The sequence below is a fragment of the Pinus tabuliformis genome, chromosome 7, assembly GCF_031772625.1.
Source record: "Pinus tabuliformis cultivar Carrire ecotype Pingquan chromosome 7, CPIR1, whole genome shotgun sequence".
In the NCBI taxonomy this organism is placed as follows: Eukaryota; Viridiplantae; Streptophyta; class Pinopsida; order Pinales; family Pinaceae; genus Pinus; species Pinus tabuliformis.
Window position 1 is genome coordinate 1,255,545,229 of NC_142293.1, and position 21,083 is coordinate 1,255,566,311.

General features: G+C 38.9%; 1 protein-coding gene across 3 annotated transcripts; it reads left to right on the plus strand.

Moving 5' to 3' along the window:
* The first annotated feature begins 15,762 nt into the window (after window positions 1–15,762).
* Window positions 15,763–18,093, plus strand: LOC149251939 (protein ELC-like). Of its 3 annotated transcripts, none has more exons than XM_089459630.1 (2): window positions 15,763–16,016; window positions 16,116–18,093. In XM_089459630.1, the coding sequence occupies exon 2, from the start codon at window positions 16,342–16,344 to the stop codon at window positions 17,590–17,592; it is 1,251 nt and encodes a 416-aa protein (XP_089315756.1). In that variant the 5' UTR covers window positions 15,763–16,016; window positions 16,116–16,341; the 3' UTR covers window positions 17,593–18,093. The 3 variants fall into 3 exon arrangements, with proteins under 3 accessions (XP_089315756.1, XP_089315757.1, XP_089315758.1); XM_089459631.1 differs by having other exon boundaries at window positions 16,179–18,093; XM_089459632.1 differs by having other exon boundaries at window positions 16,299–18,093.
* Window positions 18,094–21,083: the final 2,990 nt, after the last annotated feature.

Sequence of the window (21,083 nt, forward strand, 5' to 3'; positions counted from 1 at the left end):
GATCTTTGCCACATATCCAACACTACAACGATCCCCTACCATCACCTCTATTTTGCTGCTCTCCAGGCTGCGACCGTGTCCCTTCTCAACTGCATTAAACTTCTTATAAGGAACAACATTTTATTTCTCACCTACATCTTGAGGTGTTCCTCGCTTCGGTGGCCACTTCGCTTTAACTTTCATGTTTCCCTTCAAATCATGCTTAGGCTCAGCTTTACACTTTGATTGCTCATAACAATGCTTCAGTTTCCTTATGGCTTCCTCCAATGACCGTGGCTCATCAAACTCAAACTGGTCTCTATATGTTGCTGGCAACCCACTGATCTTTGCTTTCTCAACCTTGAGGTAAGGCACATACCTCAACAACTCTAGGAACCTGCTAATATACTCATCATCTGTCATAGAACTGATTTGCATCTCATAAAACTCCTTAGATCTGTCATCATAATACCTCTCAGACATGTACTTCTTCTTTAGGAGTTTCTTGAACTCACCCCAAATCAACTCTTCTTCTTGAATGTCTTTGACATTCTTCACATCTTCCCACCAAATATCTTCTTTCCTTTTAAGACTGAAGTTGGTTATTTTGGATTTCATGTTCTCTGAATAATTTCTTCCTCCCAAACAACCATGCCTTTGCATCTTCTGACTTCTTCATCTCTCCATCAAATGTAGGCGGTTTGACTTTCTTGAATTCCTCATGAAAGTACTAACTCATCCTATAAGGATGATGGTGATGTGATGATGATGTCTCATGGACGAGGAAATATAATGAAATCCATACATACCAGTCCTCCTCTCAGGTGTACCCAATGATCTTCCACCTCTGACTATGTCCTCTCTATCCAATCTATATCCTGACTGAGACCTGCTATTGTAGGCTCCATTAGTCTTCTCTTCCTACTCTTGACTAATCCTCAGTTGTCCCTATCTCTACAAGTCTAACAAACTCTAAAGGATGACTGCATTGACCTCTGACTGCTTTTCCTGAGCCCTTGCAAGTCTTTCCTGAGCCTCAACCAACCTGTCATTTTCTGCCTTGCAACTTATGATATATGCCCTCAAACTCCTTAATGCATCTGCTATATCAGGAGAACACTCTTCTCCTTGTTGCCCAACTAATCTTTAAGGAGATTCACTTGAACTGCATTCCACCATTTTTCTCATCATCTTTGATTCTCTTCTTCTTGCAAGTATACCATGTCAGATAAACCAAATAGATACCATAACTAAAATCATACCTCAATGACGTTCAGGGGAGGCTTATCTCATCTGAAAAATCAATCCACATTAGCACGATACATGTATAATCATAATCATATCAATATATCAACATCATGCATGACAATACCAATTGCATACCATGACCTTATGCATGACAACCATAACTATGACAATGCATGCATAACCACATGCATCTAGCCCATCAGGTCCAAGTGTTTGAACCATGCTCTGATACCACTCTAAAATTGCCTCCTCTCATATCTACCCACTTTCACCAGCTTGCCCAAGGTAAACATGAGATGAGGGCTACTATGACATGACTCAACCTCCTAGATAACCTTAAGGAAATGGAGTCGACAAAACAAGACCTTACTGATTACCCTCAAGTGCTACAGGACCCCCAAGAACTAAACAACCATTTCAGGTGTCCAACCCTTGAGATAACTTTATTTTTCAGTGAGCTAGGCCCCCAATTTCTCCCATGACAAGGCCTCCAAGCGACTGTAACCCTCTAATCTGTCCCACAGGCCTGCTTCCCAACGACTGCAGTCTTTTTCAAGAAGTTTTGTGCCAGCGATCGCGAGATCTAAGCCACTTTTTCAGGCTAGGATCCAGACCTCTGACCAAAACTTAATGAAATACTCAGAAAAGATAAATACCATAATGATAAATATTTAAACTCAAAAATTGATCAAGGACTCACACTATCCCATCCTAACCATGACAATCATTCCATTAAACACATGATGAACATGCAACCTACAAGTCATGAATGCATATCTGAAAATAGAGATCTGAAACTTATTTGAGGTTTACCAAGAAGGACTAATTCCCTCTAACAATATCTGCAATAACATCTATTAGGTCATGCATTTAGTAATCATTCATTTATCAACCAAACATGATAAGAGCCATAACTTGGATTTGTCATAAAACCATGCTTATAACCAGCATATAACCAGATAAATAACAATGATAGAACAACCATTAAAGCCACATAATAACAAGTACATTTACTCATAAAATACAAGAGGAACTTAGCTCTTATTGACATATGCAAAATCCAACCAAGTCAGGGAGTTTCACGTACCACTCGACCATAGATTGGACTGAACCAAATCTTTCTTTCATCCAATCACCCATGTGTCATATTCCAAACATGAATGTGGGATCTCATGGGATAAACCAATCCATAAACAATGAGGGGAATCCATAGGTTAAGCCACCTCCACCCTCACAATATTGTGATCTCACATAAAACCGGTCTTAAGATCATAAAACCAAACCGAGGTTGGATGCCTCATAATTCCTTCACCATCCCTTGAGGAGTTTTCCTGTCTCCACCCACCTGTTGAGGGCTTCCCAAAAAAACCATATCCACCCCAACCCTTGGGATTTTCCTGAGACCACCTCATCTAGATCCAAAACCTTCTAGCAATCCAAAGCTCAACCAAGAATGAATCCCATCACACCATGGCTATCCAGAAATGAAAAGGCAAGGCTGAAACCATTGTCAAAACCCAACAAAACCCATGTCAATGATAGAAATGAACCAAATAAACACATGCATATACCATGCATGCCAAAACCAACTAGGAAATCATACATGCAACTTGTTATCTGCAAGTATTCCTGCTGAAGCTGCTTGATCCAACCTTTCCTTACTTGATCCTTGTTTTCCTTGTCCTTCCTTTGTTTGCTTATTTGCCTTCTCCTCTTGGTGCTCTTCTCTTCTCTTAGAATAATTCCAAAACTGAACTGACAAAAGGCTAGCAAAAATTGTGAATTGATCCTTAGAAACCTTTTTATTATTGATGCCTCTAATTTCTTCATTTTTCCTCTATTTTCCTTCAATTTCCTCCTCACATGTAACCTGCGACCTTTCACCTCCCTTTTCTCTTATTTTCATAAATAAAATTCCAATTAATGTCTCTTTTCATTTTCAAAGCCTTTGTCATTACCTTCGCTAATTTCCCTTTAGCCATAATAAACAACAAGTGATGACCACTAGGATACTTTTCCCAACATCCATCTTGGAATACATGTCCCATGACCTTGGTCTTATTTTCCCTTTATTAACTTTATTACATGAACTTTTATCCCGAGGTTGTTACAATTGTTGCCCTACTAGGACTACCAAATTCTTGGAACGCCTTTGCAGCTAGAATTAGTAGTTGGAAAAATTCTCCCTCCTTCAAGGAAATGTGGTCTTCATGTACTCAAGAAGAAGCTCGTCTTTCCTTGATAGGACGAAAGCAAGAAGAAGAAGAGAATACCATTTCAAATGCTTATTGTGCTCATTTCTTGAAGAAAGGAGGAAATAAGAAATTTAAAGGGTCAAAGAAAAATCATCATGGGACTATTGACCTTTCTAAAATGGAATGCTTCCATTGTTAAAAAAATGGGACACTATAAGAACCAATGTCTTTGTCATACTAAGAACAAGAAGAGAGAAAGAGACCAAGCTACAGTTGCCATTGATGATAATCCTCCAAAGAAGTCCAAAACTGCGGATTCTGAAGTCAAAGACTTGTTCTATTAAGTCTTAAGGGATGTTATCCCTTTTATATCCTTTATTTATAATATAGGTCATTGTTTTAAGTTTTGTAGATTTTTCTATTTCTTTTGATTCCTAAGGTTTGTAAATCTAATATGCTTTGATAGAAAATTCTTGAGTTGTTTTGATAAATTGAACAAATCCCTCACAATGTCTTGATCAATGCAAAATCAAGAGGTAGCTTCTAATTTTCTCAAAAGATAAGTATTCTTTATTGCTTTCATTACCTTGTTAATTCCCTCTATGTATATTTAGATTTACTTTTATTGCTTGATTATAATCCTTTCCCTTCTATTTTCCTTGGAAGATAGATTTGCAGAAAGAAATGATTGTGGCTAGATTCAGAGGGAGCCTTCAAAAAAATGAGAAGCCTTGTTGCAAAGGAAGACTTTCAAGGTTTGTAGTAGAAGCAACTCAAGGTATGCTTAAGGTTATAAAATTTGTAGCATGTCTCCATCATATAAGAAGGCACAATCATTTTATTTATATCAATAACTCTCTCATATCTAAGGTTTTGCTATAGAATCATAAAGATTCTTATATTGCTAGAGTGATTGATTTATAAAATAAAATCAACCCTTGTAGTATTATCTTTTGCTATTTGTTCACTTAGGTACAACCCTAGATTTTAGGGTTTGATGATAATATCTAGGGTTTATGAAAAAACCCTAGTAAAAGGTTGATATAAGATCCCATGGCATGAAAATGAAACCCTAGGTGTAAATGCTTCCGCTATGGTTGAAACCCTAACATGGTTTAGTTGTTGGATATCTAAGGTTTAACATTAAAGTTTTGATAACCCTAGATTGATGAAAGTTAACTTCACACACACACACACATATATATGTGCTTGGTTTACTTGTTGATGAGATTTGTAGGTACATAACTTTCAAGAGGTTGTAAGGTTGTATGCCTACCTCATACTTGATGATGACTTTATGATGATGTTGAGAACAATGGAAAGAGGGAGCTGTAAGAACCTTGATGACATTGAAGTTTACACTGATGATTGAAAAATGACCTTGTTGCCATATGAATATAAAGAATGATGTTCCTGAAGATCGAATTTCTCCGATGATATGATGATGCAAAATAAAGAGCCTGTGTAGCTAGAAGAATAAAGTTGTTAATGATATAATTATCTCCCTAAGTTGAGAGGGAGATTGGATGTATTATTTGTATGAAGGGAAGTGTATATCCCCATAATTGAGAAGGAGGACATGATTCTTTGCTTCATGTGTCATGACGAACAATTGCAAGTCTAGTAAAGGCCATAATGAGATCGGAGAATGCATAAATCACTACTGATGGTTATTCTTGTTTCATGAGTCATGAACAAAACTCGTTGTTTTAAGAAGTGTTGAGGCTGAGTTTAGTGTTGCTTGAGAAGTTCGAAAAGGAAGCTTCCGTCGATATTTGTTTCGATATTATGATGACCTAAGCAACATCAAAATGGTTGAGGACCCCATATTTTATGCTAGCATTGATCCAGGTGGATATTGGTGGCCACCCACCTATTCCACTTGGACCCTCACCATTGTTTCTTTCATTTTTTCAATTTCCTTAATTGTAGCACAATTTACTATTTTTGGCAGTTTTTCTAGTCTTGAACTTCCATAGTCGTTTTGAGGCCCTAAACAATGTTTTTTTGTCAAAATTACTTGGTGATTGTTATGGAAATTGCATTGACCACTATAGTCTTCAGAGAGATCTTTCCAACGAGGTATCATACGCGTCAAACGAAGATAAGATTACCAAGTTACGACCCTGGGAAGTTGGCTGCCCAACTAACCCCAACGGGGCCCATAAAATATTGGTGTTACAGCTCCTCGGGTTAGGGTTTTGGTTGTTTAGGGTTTTCTCTTATTGTCCAATAATAAAAAGGCCCTTGAGCCTCATTGTAACTCAGTTCAGAGGCATGTAGCCACCACATCTCTTCTTAGAAATAAGCTACCATCGCCCAAGCTAATCTTATTTTCGTTCTGTTTGTAATCATATTTCAGTATTTGATATAAATGAAATGAAGTGTTATTTCTGCTGCATCTCTATATTTATGGTTATATCTGTAATTTGTTGCATTCCTATTTAAATTTGGTTCAATGGTATCAGAGCGGTATGCTCTTTCTCTGCTTTTCTTTGCATGTCCCCAACGAGGTCGGGATATAAGGAGTTAGGGCTTGAACTGGTCAAACCTTTACAAGACCAACCTCGCAAATTCCGATGGCCTCCCATGGCAGATGAAAAGAAAGATGAGGGGGCAGGAGATCCTACCAAAGTCTTGCTTGAAGAAGCCCTTGAGCGACAAAGGAACATGATGATGGACAAATTTTCCCAGATCCTTCTGTGGCTACCCAAGGGCAATGCATCTACTTCCAGTAGCTACTCTAGAAGCGCCACACCTTTTAAGGTACAAGTTAACTTTGACATTCCCATATTTTAGGGTCAGATAGATGTGGATGTCATTGATAAATGGTTAAATCTGCTAGAAGGATATTTTTATGTTCATGATTTTTCCAACCAGGAAAAGATCACTTTTGCACTTCTCAAAGTCGCCCCCCACGTCAAGGACTGATGGGAAACCTACTGCGAGTAAAAGGATGACAGTACGGCCTTACTGTTTTCAACCGCACCCACTTGGAATTCATTATGGGATGCCATCAAGGAGTAGTACTACTCTGTCGGAAGATATGAGGATAAATACATAAAGTGGACCACGCTGTGGCAGGGAAGGGACCAAGACGTGCTGAAGTTTACCAATATTTTTCATACCCTTCGTACAAAGTTGGGTATCAAGGATTCTGAGTGGCATTTGGTACTCAAATACCACGACTGCCTACACATGTACATCCAGGACGAGATGGAGTTCTTGAACATCTCCTCGCTTGGCATAGCGCACTGATTCGCTGTCAAGATCGAGCAAAAGTTTAAACAAAAGAAGCAAGACTTTGGATCTATGAATCCGAAGAACAAAGGACAAAGCCAAGGTGGGGTGACCTAAGACAACCCGTCGAAGCTGCAAGAAAAGAACACCACCACGAAGTCAAAGAAGGACACAGGAAAGTGGTATGAGTTCCATAAGAGCCCCACTCACAACACAAGTGAGTGTCGGACCAAGCAGTCGTTGGTGGCCGATTTGAAGGCTTCAAAATCAGATGCATGTTTCGACCCTGAGTCAGAACCCGATAAGGGGAATGATAAAGGGAAGCAAATATTGACGCGGAGCCCAACGCCACTATTGCCACTACTAAGATCCAGAAGAATGAGCTTGAAGATCCAGAGGAGGGGGAGCGTCTTTTCCACTCACAAATGTGGGTGAAGGGTTTGCCCCTGCAATTCATTATCGACAATGGCAACCAAAAGAACCTCATTTCAGCAGAGGTTGTGAAGCGGTTGGGCCTACTTCACATAGCACACCCATAGTCGTACAACATCGGGTAGCTTCACCAAGGATGAGATATCCGAGTCAGCCAACAGTGTTGCCTTCCCTACAGCATCAAGCCCTTCACAGATGAGGTATTGTGTGATGTTGTTCCTCTCGACGTTTGTGATGTATTATTAGGACAACCATACTTGTGGAAGCGACATGATGTATATGAGTCTAGACCTCACTCTGTGATTATTTCTTTGGGTAATACGTTGTACAGGGTACCAGAGGTAGACCCACTTACCGCAACCTATTTGATCTCTGCTAAGAAATGTAAGATCATCTCCTAGACTAGGAAATTTATTTTCTTTTTGGTTCGCTCTCAAAGTAAGGGGAAGATTATAGCCACATCCATGGCCCCCGGGAAGGGTTCCTCCACACAACAGAAGTAGGTGGATACGGTCATGAAAGAATACAGGGACATCTTCTCCTCACCCATAGGGGTACCGTTGCACTGTCAAGTCAAGCATTCGTTCGATCTGACTCCCGGAGCACCTCTACCCAACAGGCCGATATATCGTTGCTCCATTATGGAAAATGCCAAGTACAAGCAGCGACATGATCAACATCGGGTGCCACACAAGTTTCAGGTGGGCAACAAAGTCTGGTTGCATTTACAGAAAGAACGCCTTACAAGAGCCCATTGGAAGCTTAGACCACTCCGATATGGTCCTTACACCATTACCGAGGTTGTGGGAAATAATGTTTTGGAGCACAACATTCCTCCATTCCTTGGATTACATCCAGTGTTCAATGTAGATCGCTTTCGGCCATACTGTCCACCATTGTTGAACACATCTGACATTGCAGAACAACTCACACGAACAGAGCTCAACCTGGACTGTATGGAATAAGCCACAACTGATTAGGTCATGGACACACAGATCAATAACACTTAGCAATAGAGGATACATCTATATCGAGTTGTCAAAGCAGGCCAACTCCTTCACCAAGGCAAATGGCTCACCAGGGACCAAGTTTAGTAGAAGTTTCCTCATCTCATGGAGGAACTCAACGCAATGGGTACCATTGCTTCCTAAGGGGGGAGGACTGATCTAGGTGGATATTGGTGTCCACCCACTTATTTCACTTGGACCCTCACCATTGTTTCTTTCAGTTTTCAGTTTCCTTAATTTTAGCACAATTTACTATTTTTGGTAGTTTTTTCGGGTCCTGAACTTCCGGAGCCATTTTGAGGCCCTAAACGACATTTTTTTTTTTTGGAAAAATTGTGTGGCAATTGCTAAAACAATCGCGTTGGTTGTTGTAGTCCTCAAAGAGATCTTTCTAACGAGGTATCATACGCGTCAAACAGAGATAATATGACCAAGTTACGACCCTGGGAAGTTGGTTGCCTAACTAACCCCAATGGGGCCCATAAAATCTTGGTGTTACATCTCTTCGGGTTAGGGTTTTGGTTGTTTAGGATTTTCTCTTATTGTTCAATAATAAAAAGGCCCTTGAGCCTCATTGTAACTTAGTTCAGAGGCATGTAGCCGTCACATCTCTTCTCATAGATAAGTTACCATCACCCGAGCTAGTCTTATTTCCATTTTGTTTGTAAGCATATTTTAGTAATTGGTATTAATGAAATGAAGTGTTATTTCTGCTGCATCTTTGTATTTATGGTTATATCTGTAATTTTTTGCGTTCATGTTTAAATCCGGATCAAGCATATTAATAGTAGATATCAATATTGGTTGGGGTCGTGGAGCTAGAGTATGTTCTGATGGATGAACAAGTAATTGATGTGTTGATCTCTCCCTAAGAAGTTTGAATATTTGACAAACACGTTTGGATTGATGGATATCTTTGAAATGGTTAAGAGGGAGAAATGAGTACCTTAGGTTGTGTGCCCATATGATGGTACTTGGGAGGACATCTTGGTCTAGTTGGTATTGAGATCTTAGTTATAGTTTGGCTTTGATGATGTTTAGATCCCTGTGTGGGAGGGTATTTTGGTCTTGGTGTATGGAGAACTTGTTTTTAGGGTTGATATCTTGACCTAGATGATGCCTATATCCTTGTGAGGTTCGGTGTATTAGCATGGAGGCCTAGATGGTATCCATATCCAGTTGGATTGATACCAGGGTTGTAGCTTGATGGTACCTGTTACTGCGCAAACTAGCAGGGGGCATAAGAGGGATTCCTAAAGGGCAACTGCTAGATCAAAGGGCAATGATGGAGGCTTAGCCCACTATCACCTCAGCTAAGACTCCCTACTCTTTACGGACTTTCACCAATGGGAGGAGACTCGGTATATAGAAGGTCACTTGTGAAGGATGAATCAACCAATGGATATGAAGTGACCCTTATAATCCTTTTCCTAGAAGGGGTTTTAAGAATAGAGCTTTCTTGCTTATCAAGCAAGGTATGAAGATTTCTAGGAGAAGGAGATGAGGACTTGAGGGTTAGGTTTAGAGGAATATGCCTTATGAAGGAGTTTCCCAATCCTAAAATCCTTATTGAACTTGACTTCCCGAATGGTTCTTGAAGATTTGATTTTTCAAAGGTGCGAGACCACACGGGACCAAGTGGACCCAACCTAGGTTAAGGGGCAAGAATTTAGCAACCAATGATGTTCTTAACCCAGACAAGGAGGGGGAAAGGATCAAAGCAAGAATTTTCACTTAAAGGTGTCAAATTGATCCTATGAGGCACTAGCCTTGGGGATGCCAGGAGAAAGTTTGATCTCAGATCTAGGGCTTAGGTTATCTGACAACTCCACCATCAGAATGACTTAAAAATTGGAGGAGGCCTCAAGGACACACCAACGCAGGAGAGGCTAGGAGATCAAACTTTTTGGAGGCCTGCTTTGTCAAGAAAGTGATGCCCTAGGTGACCCAACTTGGCTAGACCTAGAAGAAGGTGAAAAAGAGTTAATTTTTGAGTGACCACCTCTTGGTAGATCAGTGCCTTAGTCTTGGGAGAATGGAGTCTAGGATAAATATGAATGAGGACCTTATTTCTTGGTCAATGAGGCCTTAAGGCTACTTCACTTATCTTATAGGGCAAGGGGAAGCAACCTTACATCTTTATAATTTGACTTGAAAAAGGTGTTGGCTTATCAAGATGAATCCATTGATAAAATTATCCCTAGGAAATTTCATTCAAAATTACATAGCCCATACATTGAGAGATGTTATATAGAGACAAAATTCCACAATTTAAGCAGTAAATGCATGCAACAATTAGCCCTAAAAATAGTGAAATTCTGAATCCAATGTATATGACAAAGTAAGATAAAAATAATATTAAAATCATGTACTTACATGTAATATAATATATCCAACCATCAACAATTTGACAATAGTGAAGCTCCAAGATAAGATAAACCAAATCCAAACATCAAAATTCATCCATGGTCCAATTCATCCTCCAAGAAAAGTGTGAAGTTCTCAAGAGAGAGAAGAGATCCAATCCAAAGTGATGATGAGAAAATGAACTCATCTCACTTGTATTTATACACTAATGAGGAGTTTGAATTAGTCTCTTAGGCCTACATAAGCCCCAAAAATAAAATAATGTGCTAATAACCTAACTTTTGGTGACAAGCCCACCAAACTAGCTCACAAATGAAATAATAAGCCTCTTAAGAGGTCAAATGATAAATAATACATGTCGTAGGGCCCTCCAAGAGGCCTAATGAGGTCCATAGGTGCCATAATGAAGAATAAGACCCTCAAAAGTGATGGACAAGGGGTTGACCTCTTATTCTCCAAACAATAAACCTGTCATGCTCCTAGTGGGTGTGGGGGGGAAATAATAACCTCATGGGTCGAAGATGCTTGTAGATAATTTGTAAGGGCTCTGATGACGGTGTAGGTGATGCCACATCATCCTACAAATACTGGGTCAGTTGTCAAGTGTGTGGTAGATCTGTGGGGTTCGCTGGGCAAAGGTGAACTAGGTGCATCTTCCTTGTCCAATAGGTGAATCTCGAGCAATCCTTGAACATTCTCAGGGATCCATGGAGTGTTTTCTACTGTTGTAGAGGTCCATGGCTCTCAACACACACCATAAATGTGGTAATGTAGCCCTTTGGAGGGTTAGGACCCCGTATAGGGAGACCAAATCCAAGATGGAGACCATCTGCAATCCTGCATAAGATCCAATGCGTCCCATAGCCTTCAAGTACAACAAGTCATTTGTTATAGCTCTGATACCACTTGTTATAGATCTGACCTGCAAATATATGAAATGATACCAATATACCCAATAACTGTAAATAATCACCAGAAATAACAAGATCTGAATATAGAAATGCTTCACTTTATTGATCAAACCCTTAAGGTAGGGCAACACCATACATTCACTCCTTAAGGAATGAGAACACTCCACAAGCCATACTCTTGTTCATACAATAATCCTTGACATCTCTCAATGGGGAGTCTCTAGCCTCTATATTGGCCTTATACATACAATACCATGGGTCATTACCACGGTTTCCTCAATACCATCTATTTAATACCATGGTCTTATTACATTATTGCTAACTACTTGTGGTCCCTTACATGATACGGGTTAACCACCTTATTTATTACTATGGCCCATCCCATTATTACATTATTCCCTTGGGTACCTCCCTCTGTACCCCATATTATCCCCCTTAGGTATACTACATTCCACCCCCCTTAAACATGTTTTGTCCCTGAAACATAAGAAGAACACAAATAATAAGATCTACTCAAAAGAGTAGTCCGCTGGTACCATGCACGTGCATCTAGCCATTCCAGAGAAAGGTGAACCTTCGATCTAACTGGTGCCTCACTCGCTTGAGATGGAAGTTGATTCTGGTGGTTCCTCTGTGTTGATGTGTAGTAGGTGGATCGTCGCCCCTCTCTATCTGTCATGCAGGGGTTGTTGTCCTTGTGGCTAATTCATTGCCATCTTGTTGGTTGTTTTCTTGCGGGGTGATGTGGGTGGTGATATGCTAAAGTTTTAACCAACGATGTCTTTTTCTTTAATTCACCACCTAATGGAGCCTGATTGGTAGCTGGTACATGTTGTGGTGCCTGTTGTTGTTTCTTATCTTCCAATATTACTTCAACCACTGAGTCCTCATCTAATGTATCAGTTCCTGTAATATTTTTTGCTGCAGCCTACTTGGATTCTCCCTATTTTTCTGGTACCTGGTTTGATGTTTGTGTTTGGTTGTCGACTAGTAAAGGCTCATCATATGATGTGTTAGTGTCATTAGAGCTTTGTGCTTCTACCTCCATAGTCTCTGCTTGGGTCTTAATAGAAATATCTTGCAATGTTATTTTCTTTTTTTTATACCAGAGTTTTATGAATTTCTTTTGCATATTAATATTGATAGTACCCACAGATTCCATCCAAGGATATCCCAACACAACATCCATGTTATCCATATCTGAAGTATAAAAATCACAATGCAACACATACTTATCCATAGAAAGCTTCAAATCTTTATAAACTTGAACATCCTCATTATCAACCTGTGTGTTTTCAATGTGTTTTGCTGGAACTTGCAATTTTTTTACCAAATTAACATTGATAAAATTATGCTTGCAACTAGGATTTATAGACACAATGATCTTCTCCTTCTGAATCAATCCATGAACCTGCAATAAGGAGATACCAGTAGGAAATAGCCCTTTAGGTTTCTTGGTTTCCTTCTTTCCTGTAAAAATAAAATCTTTGCTAGGTTGTGTGCCTGTCTGTCTGAGCTTAGTAGGAGGACCCAAAAAATTAGATTTACGGTCAAAGTGGTCACAAATGGATTTTGCGAACATCTGCCAAGTAATTGTCCTTGGATAACATTTAGAATGCGACTGCCACCATTGCCATCTTTCTTGGTCCAAGTAAAGTTCTCCCACACGTAGTTTAGTTTCATCATCTATGATGTGTTCCAGAGTGAAATACTGTTCCATTTGTGCTAACCATATTGCTGGATCAGAGCCATCAAATTTGTACATCTTCATCGAATTCTGATCTAGGCACTGGAATTTCAAATTCGCACTGCAGTTGTCCCGCCTTCACAATTTTTTTTGAAAAAGCGCTGATTTTAAATCAGCGATATCTCCCTCATCCGTACTCCGATTCGACCGATTTTTTTTTTTTTTGAAATTGGGTATTTTTTCACAAAGAACTCAGATCTATAATTAGATTCTACAAATATTGCCCCGGAACATATAGATCTGATCTACAAACTCGCCGCCCCAAAAATGTCTACAACACAGCTGATTTTTAAATCAACGATATCTCCCTTATCCGGACTCCGATTCAGCCGATTTTTTTTTCCCCAATTGGGTATTTTTTCACAAAAAACCCAGATCTGCAATCAGATTCTGTAGATTTTGCACCAGAACGTACAGATCTGATCCACAAACTCACTGCCCTGAAAAATGTCTGCAACATAGCTGATTTTTAAATCAGCGATATCTCCCTCATCCGGACTCCGATTCAGCCGATTTTTTTTTTTGAAATTGGGTATTTTTTCGTCAACAACTCAGATCTGCAATTATATTCTATAGATTTTGCACCAGAACGTACAGATCTGATTTGCAAAGTCGCCGCCCAAAAAGTTCCTTAAAAAAAAAATAAAAAAATTCTACTTTGCCCAAGAAAGTGATCTGATATCACTTGTTATAGCTCTGATACCACTTGTTATAGATCTGACCTGCAAATATATGAAATGATACCAATATACCCAATAACTGTAAATAATCACAAGAAATAACAAGATCCGAATATAGAAATGCTTCACTTTATTGATCAAACCCTTAAGGTAGGGTAACACCATACATTCACTCTTTAAGGAAGGAGACCACTCCATAAACCATACACTTGTTCATATAATAATCCTTGACATCTCTCAACGGGGAGTCTCTAGCCTCTATATAGGCCTCATACATATAATACCATGGGTCATTACCATGGTTCCCTCCATGGTTGTGAACTATGGGCCAACAATACATCCAACATGCAGTGGAGACAAATTGAGAAAATTCATAAGCGTTTGATTACAAACAAATTCAAGATTAAAAGTGCGGTTCCTTATGCTATATTGTTAAGTTAAATAGGCACTGCTCCTATTGAAGCAATTGCTATGGTGCGAGTCATAAGGTATTTAAAAAAAATTGAGCATATGGAAGAGGGTAGATGGCCTAAGGTTGTCTTTAATGACAGATTGTGCAAGAGAAAAAATACTTGGGTGCAACAAAATAACAAATAGTTTAGTAAATTGGGTACTTGCTTGAACGCGTGTCCCATAAACAACAAAGAGATAAAAGATTTTGTTATGGAAAAGTTCCACAAGCATATTTGGGATAAGGAGCTAGGAAGAAATAAAAAGTACTATATTGAAGTGTTTAATCCCACTCATAGTCTTCAACCAAAAGCATACATAGAGACCAATATCTCTTGGAGAGCCAAAATTCTTATTGCTCAGTTAAGGACTAATTCTCATCAACTTTGTTGGGAAATAGGGTGTTGGAAAATGCCAAAAGAAGTGTGGGAGGAAAGAGTATGCATTTTTTGTTCTTCCGGAAAAGTGGAAACAGAAAAACGTTTCATTTTAGAATGTGAGGCCTTCAAAGACAACAGAGAAAATTATGCAGATATGCTGGCAGCTAGCTCTTGGGATAATCTATTTAGTGAGGGGTTTGTCGAGAAGCTGGGAGCATTTATTTTGAAGCTTCACAGAAAAAGGGCTGAATACATCAAGCAGATGAAGAAGCAATTTGTCCCATAGGTTATCTTTAGCCTCGTGGACGTTAAATAATTTCTTTCTATATCTATCCTCCCTTATATCATTTATTTATTTATTTTTTCAATTAGTTTTATTATCTCATTCCTATTGAAAATAAATCATAAATTAATAAATAAATATTGTTTTATTCCATGAAAATGAAAATAAATAAATTAATATTTTATCCATTAACTAATTCCTAATTCATAATAACTTTCTCTCAACGGCTAATTCCGGGCCAAGATGCATCTCTGCTATTTAAACAATTGAGAAGATTGGTTTTATAACTGTTGTCTCGTGGATAAACCACATTAGTTGGTTTGAAACTTCAACCAAAATTCAATAATGTGATTAATCCCAAAGACATTCTCTTTATCAATATGAATCACAAAAGTCTTAAATTTAACATCTAAATAGTTATATAACATATTTAAATAATTCCCAATGTAATATATATATATATATTTTAATCTAATGTGATTTTATTAGAAATTCTTTTAAAAATAAGTGTTATTAATTATTTATAATTTATTAAAAATTTAATAAGATTTTATTAGAATTTTTTTTAATAATAAAAAAGAATTCAAATTGGTCACCTACGATTCGTGCTAGTATTAATTTAAATATAATTTATAGATAAATATCACATTTAAAAAACGATCTAAAATATTCGTGCTAGTATTAATTTAAATATAATTTATATATAAATATCACATTTAAAAAAGGAGCTAAAATACTTAATTAACTTGTACCAAAATTCAGAGTAATAGCGACTTTTTTACACATGATTATCTCAATGCCAGCGAAAAATACTCAACTCACACGATAAAAAGCAGAGAAAACCTCTCGAGGAAGTTTTCTTCATCGCCGTGATTCCAAAGGCGGTTTGCTTTAGGGGAGTGCATTTGTAAATTCAAATATCATAAGATTCCTAAATATAATATTTTCCATTGAGGATTTAAAAAAATTCATAGAACTCGATGAAATCGATCGATTTGTTTTAATTTGGGAGAATCTTCGAATTCCCCGACCCACCCTTTTGGGCGAAGAAGAAGAGAAGCAACTCACAAGGACCCCTTCTTCTGGCCCTGTCACAGGTATGATTTTTTGACCTTCGTAATTTGGTGTGTAAACCCCATATTTATATCAATTGTAGCTGGCAGGTTTGATTACTGTACCCTTCTTGAAACTTGCAGTATTGAGGCTGTCTGGTTGCCTTTTGTTCCCATACTTGTATGGGCTTTATCTGTGCTATTCAGCTATCATTGCGGGAAAAACTTTAAGGATATTGATCCTCAGATCCCAAAGCGTTTCTTCATTCATATTGAGCATTTGGTTATATTGGGTATTATTCTCTGATACATCATCACCATCACCAGATTAGGTCATCGGTTAGGTATTGGCTACTGTGTGATATCAAGGATGCCTCCCCCTGTGACAGGACAGAGCACCCATTCATCGGTCCAATTCCTGAACAACGTGCTCTCGCAGAGGGGCCCTTCGGCGCTGCCCTACGATGAGGAGGTGAAATGGCTGATAAGGCAGCATCTGGTGTCTGTGATTCAGGAATACCCCAGCCTCCAGGCTAAGACTGCAATCTTCAATCATAATGATGGGCGAACGGTGAATTTACTGCAGGCCGAGGGAACAGTCCCCATGTATTACCAGGAGGTCATGTATAATATACCTGTCATAATCTGGCTGTTGGAGTCCTATCCCAGGCAGGCTCCCTGTGTCTATGTCACACCAACAAGGGATATGATAATAAAGAGGGGTCACCCACATGTCAATGCATCAGGTATGGTCTCAATTCCTTATCTGCAAACATGGGTTTTTCCTAGCTCTAATCTTGTGGACTTAGTTAGGAATTTGAGTCTGTTATTCGGTCAGGATCCTCCTTTGTATACGAAACAGAGTGCACCACAGCCTAGGCCATCGCCTACTCCTAGTCATACACAGTCGGCGCAAATGAACCACAGTCATGGTGCCCACATAGCCTCTTCTTCGTCCCCTCTTGGTCATAATCCGAATGCCCATGGTGCCCTTGTTCGACCCCCTGGGCCTCCTAGGGGCTATCCTTATAACCGCTTGCCGCCATCTCCGCAGAGGCTCTCCAACGCAGATGACCCATCGGAGGTTTTCAGGAGGAATGCAATCAATAGATTGGTAGAATCGCTGCACACCGACATGATTGAGTTGAGGAAGGCGACGGAGGTGGAGATGGATGGGTTATTTAACACTCAGGCAGAGTTGAGGCAGAGGGAGGAGCAGCTTGAAAAAGGCTTGAGGGAGATGCAGGACGAGAAAGAGGGGTTAGAGCAGCAATTGCAGCTTATTCTTACCAACACTGATGTACTGGATTCATGGTTGCGGAATAACGAGGATAAGATTAAGACCAATGTCGATATCGACGATGTGTTCGAGCCGTGTGATGCCTTGTCCAGGCAAATGCTTGAGTGCACTGCTACAGATCTGGCAATCGAGGACATTTTGTATTCCTTGGATAAGGCTGCTCAGGAGGGTAGTATTCCTGTTGATTCATATTTGAAGAATGTGAGAACCCTCTCCCGGGAGCAGTTTTTCCACCGTGCAACGGCTGCAAAAGTCAGGGCTGCACAGATGCAGTCCCAGGTCGCTAGCATGGCAGCCAGAGCCTCTCCCTATGTTTCATGATTTGAAAGACGAAACCTAAGCAACATTGTGGGATACGGATGTAGACCTTGTTGCTTAGGCGTAAGTATCACAATTTACTTTTTATGTTTTCATAGCAACTATAAATGAAAATGGACATGCCATATAACATTGTAGCTTAAGGTGAATGCATGACTCGGTGCCTTTACATGTATCACATATTGTCTGAGGGGAAAGAGAGGATGATCATGAAACAGTGCCCAGGGAGTGGGCAGAGAGCTTGTGGCAGAGCTAGGTAAGAAAGAAGGGCACTGCTCAGTTATGTTTCAAGTAAAGCTTTTGGTTGGGCATATTCTCCGGTGTTCTTCGTGTATGATGGTTGCAACTTTCGTTCTTGATTGAAAGTAGGCTTAGCCTGGAAGCCTTAAATCTATATTTTCTATTATAACCATTGGATTGCTGACAGGTAGATAAGATTTCTTTTGTAATTTACCATTTCGTGATCTATATTCTGAATCAAGATGACTTTTTATTTTTTCAGCACCAAGTTCAATAATGCACATGCTGCTTTTAATAAATTGTTAATTCCAGCATCCTTTTCAGAAATTTGTTAATTATGTTTGTATGGGCATATTTGATTTTTCGTGGTTTTTTTTAATCATTCCTTCAATGTGTCATGTATATCTTTTTACCCCTTTTCCAAATGAACAATGAACAGTATACATCATCATAAAGATTATTGAGAGGAGGGGCAGTGTTCAGCCAATGGAAAAGGATGAAATTGAGAAGGGGGTTGTTGACCAACCTTATGCTAATGATTTAGCTGTTGTTCCTCCCACTGCTAACACCTTGAATGGACTTCCAAGTCCATATTCAATAAAAATACAGCTTTCGGATATATATATATATATATATTATGGTAGAAATTATTGTCTAGATCTGTTAAGCTGCATAATTTTTTGGTTTCATATTAATGCAAGTGACAATAAGTAAAATAATATAGGAATATTGCACAAAATTTAGCAACAAATCCTGGTTGGCAAGCATATGTCTGAAGTTTAATTTCAGCCTTAGGCCATTCTAAGAGGTCTCTGCTTAACATTTTGTACAGAGTCCAGACATATCTTAGATGGAAAATTGTAAGATGGTGTTGAAGTTTATATATATATATATTATGTGGTAGAAATTATTGTCTAGATCTGTTAAGCTGCATAATTTTTTGGTTTCATATTAATGCAAGTGACAATAACTAAAAGAATATAGGAACATTGCACAAAATTTAGCAACAAATCCTGGTTGGCAATCATATGTCTGAAGTTTAATTTCAGCCTTAGGCCATTCTAAGAGGTCTGTGCGTAGCATTTTGTACAGAGTCCAGACATATCTTAGATGGAAAATTGTAAGATGGTGTTGACATTTGTCCGGAAAGAAGGCCTTAGAGCCAATTTTTCGGACAAGAAGTAGATCTTAATCCCTTTTTTCTAATAGGTAATGGGCAGTTACAAATCAGGCAATATCACGTGGCACATGCATAATGATCCATTTGTCTTGACTAAATCCATGGTCTATGTAGTTGTGATAACGAAGTGAACAGTAAAAGCCATCTTGGAACAAGTGCTGCAAGGTTCCTCAGTTTTTATCCAATCCAGCTCCAAAATCACCTTTTAGCAATTAAACTACAAGATACGTGTTAGTAGTTGCAAACATGTTTTAAACTGTAAACTGCATTTGGAAAGATAATCACATCGACAGAATTAGATCATCCAGTGCATGTGTAAATGGACCCAAAACAAACTTCTTTGGAACAAGTTGTGCCCAATCTAGCTCTGAAAATTACTACAGTCAGAAACAAACAAACACTGGGTTGCCAAAAGTTTACAGCTAGGCAACAACATCAGAGGCCTAAATCAATCATGTCAAAAGATTAACACTAATTATATTTTACCTCTTGAGTTGCATCTACCTCACTCCTTGTGATTATTATATTGTTCACCTACACCAACAAGATCACTACGTCTTTGCCTGACATACAGATTTGGATTTGGACCTGTGTCACAGGGTTCACCAAACTTGAACCTTAAGGTTTGAAGTTCGGTGAACCTCAACAGAAACTTTAGTTTTGGCACAAGTTCATCTAAAGTTCGGTTTAGGTTTGCTTTTCTCTATTTGCTTCAACCGCGGGTCTCCATACAGCCATCAAATGTGCCCTTTGGGTCTCTTTGACTGTTCTTGTTTTGTGGAGTCCAAACAAAATATGGATTAGTGCAAGAACCCAATTTTTCATGGGGCCTGGTAGCAACCTGGCAGCTTCCCTCCGCCCAAACAAAGTAGTGTATTAATCGTTAAAACATATATGTCATGAGGAACACAGAGTCACTTTGTTGCCAAATGCAATTTTAGTAAGAGATAGTTAAATAAATTGTTGTCTATATTGTATATTATAATATTAATAATTACATATTATATATAATTTTATAAATTGGTGTTTATATCATATATTAGTACCTACATATTATATTATATATGAATTTGTGTTTTGGTCTACCTCAATCTGTAAGAGCCTTCACCAATCTATATTAGATGTTCTCTACTTGCAACCTGATTACTTTTCAAGTTGCATCAGATACATATAAATTCTCGCTAAATCTCTATAGGATACCACTCTTTACGACCATTTGATAGTTTCCAGCCAAAATAAGAAACCATGGGTAGAACTAATCCAATGGTAACCAACTTCAATGTAGGGGTGAATGTCTCCTCAAAGTCCACTCACTTCTATGGTGCAAATCCTTTTGCAATCAACTTTGTCTTGTAGTTATCCAGTGAACCATCAGCTTTGTATTTTGTATAATAAATCCAATTGCAACCAACGGGCTTCTTACATGGAGGCAACTCTTCCAACACTAAATGTTGTTCTTCACGAGTGCATTAAACTCAACCTTCATGTTCCTGTTCTACTCACCCATGCCTCTTACTTCATTATCGTCCAGAGGTTCATAAGGATTTAATGCAAGAAGGAATTTAGCAATCTGAACTGCTTATCTTGATTCTCTATGCACCCAACCTCATCCATAAAGTTGTGACAGTACCATATTGGTATCCACTTCTCTATTTTAATTTCCACATAAGCCATATCTCTTCCTCCTTTTGCAAATTCAGTCCCATAGTCTGGAATATCCCATATATCTTGCTCCTGGAGCAAATTCAGTCCCATAATGTGGAATATCCCTTAGGGTTACTAATAAGCACTTGCCTCTATCTTCAATCCTCTGTATTCTTACTGCTGCAAATCTGCACCGTTCCCGACTTCTTGAGGCTGTTGCTGATACCAATCTGGCTTCCGCTGCCTCCAAACTCACTCCACAGAATGGTGACCCGCTGTCCAAATCTGCCTACAAAATCCCTTGCACTGTCACAGATCAGTGCTTGGGAAGGGTCGCTGCCACAAATATAGATTTGAGAGATAAATTGCTGCTCCCTGAGTTTCTCCGCAGCCGTAATTGGCCTCAGGAACTGAGCTGTTACTGGCTGTT

Coding starts and splice junctions, on each gene's coding strand:
- LOC149251939 (XM_089459630.1), top strand. CDS start 16,342: ATGCCTCCCCCTGTGACAGGACAGAGCACCCATTCATCGGTCCAATTC.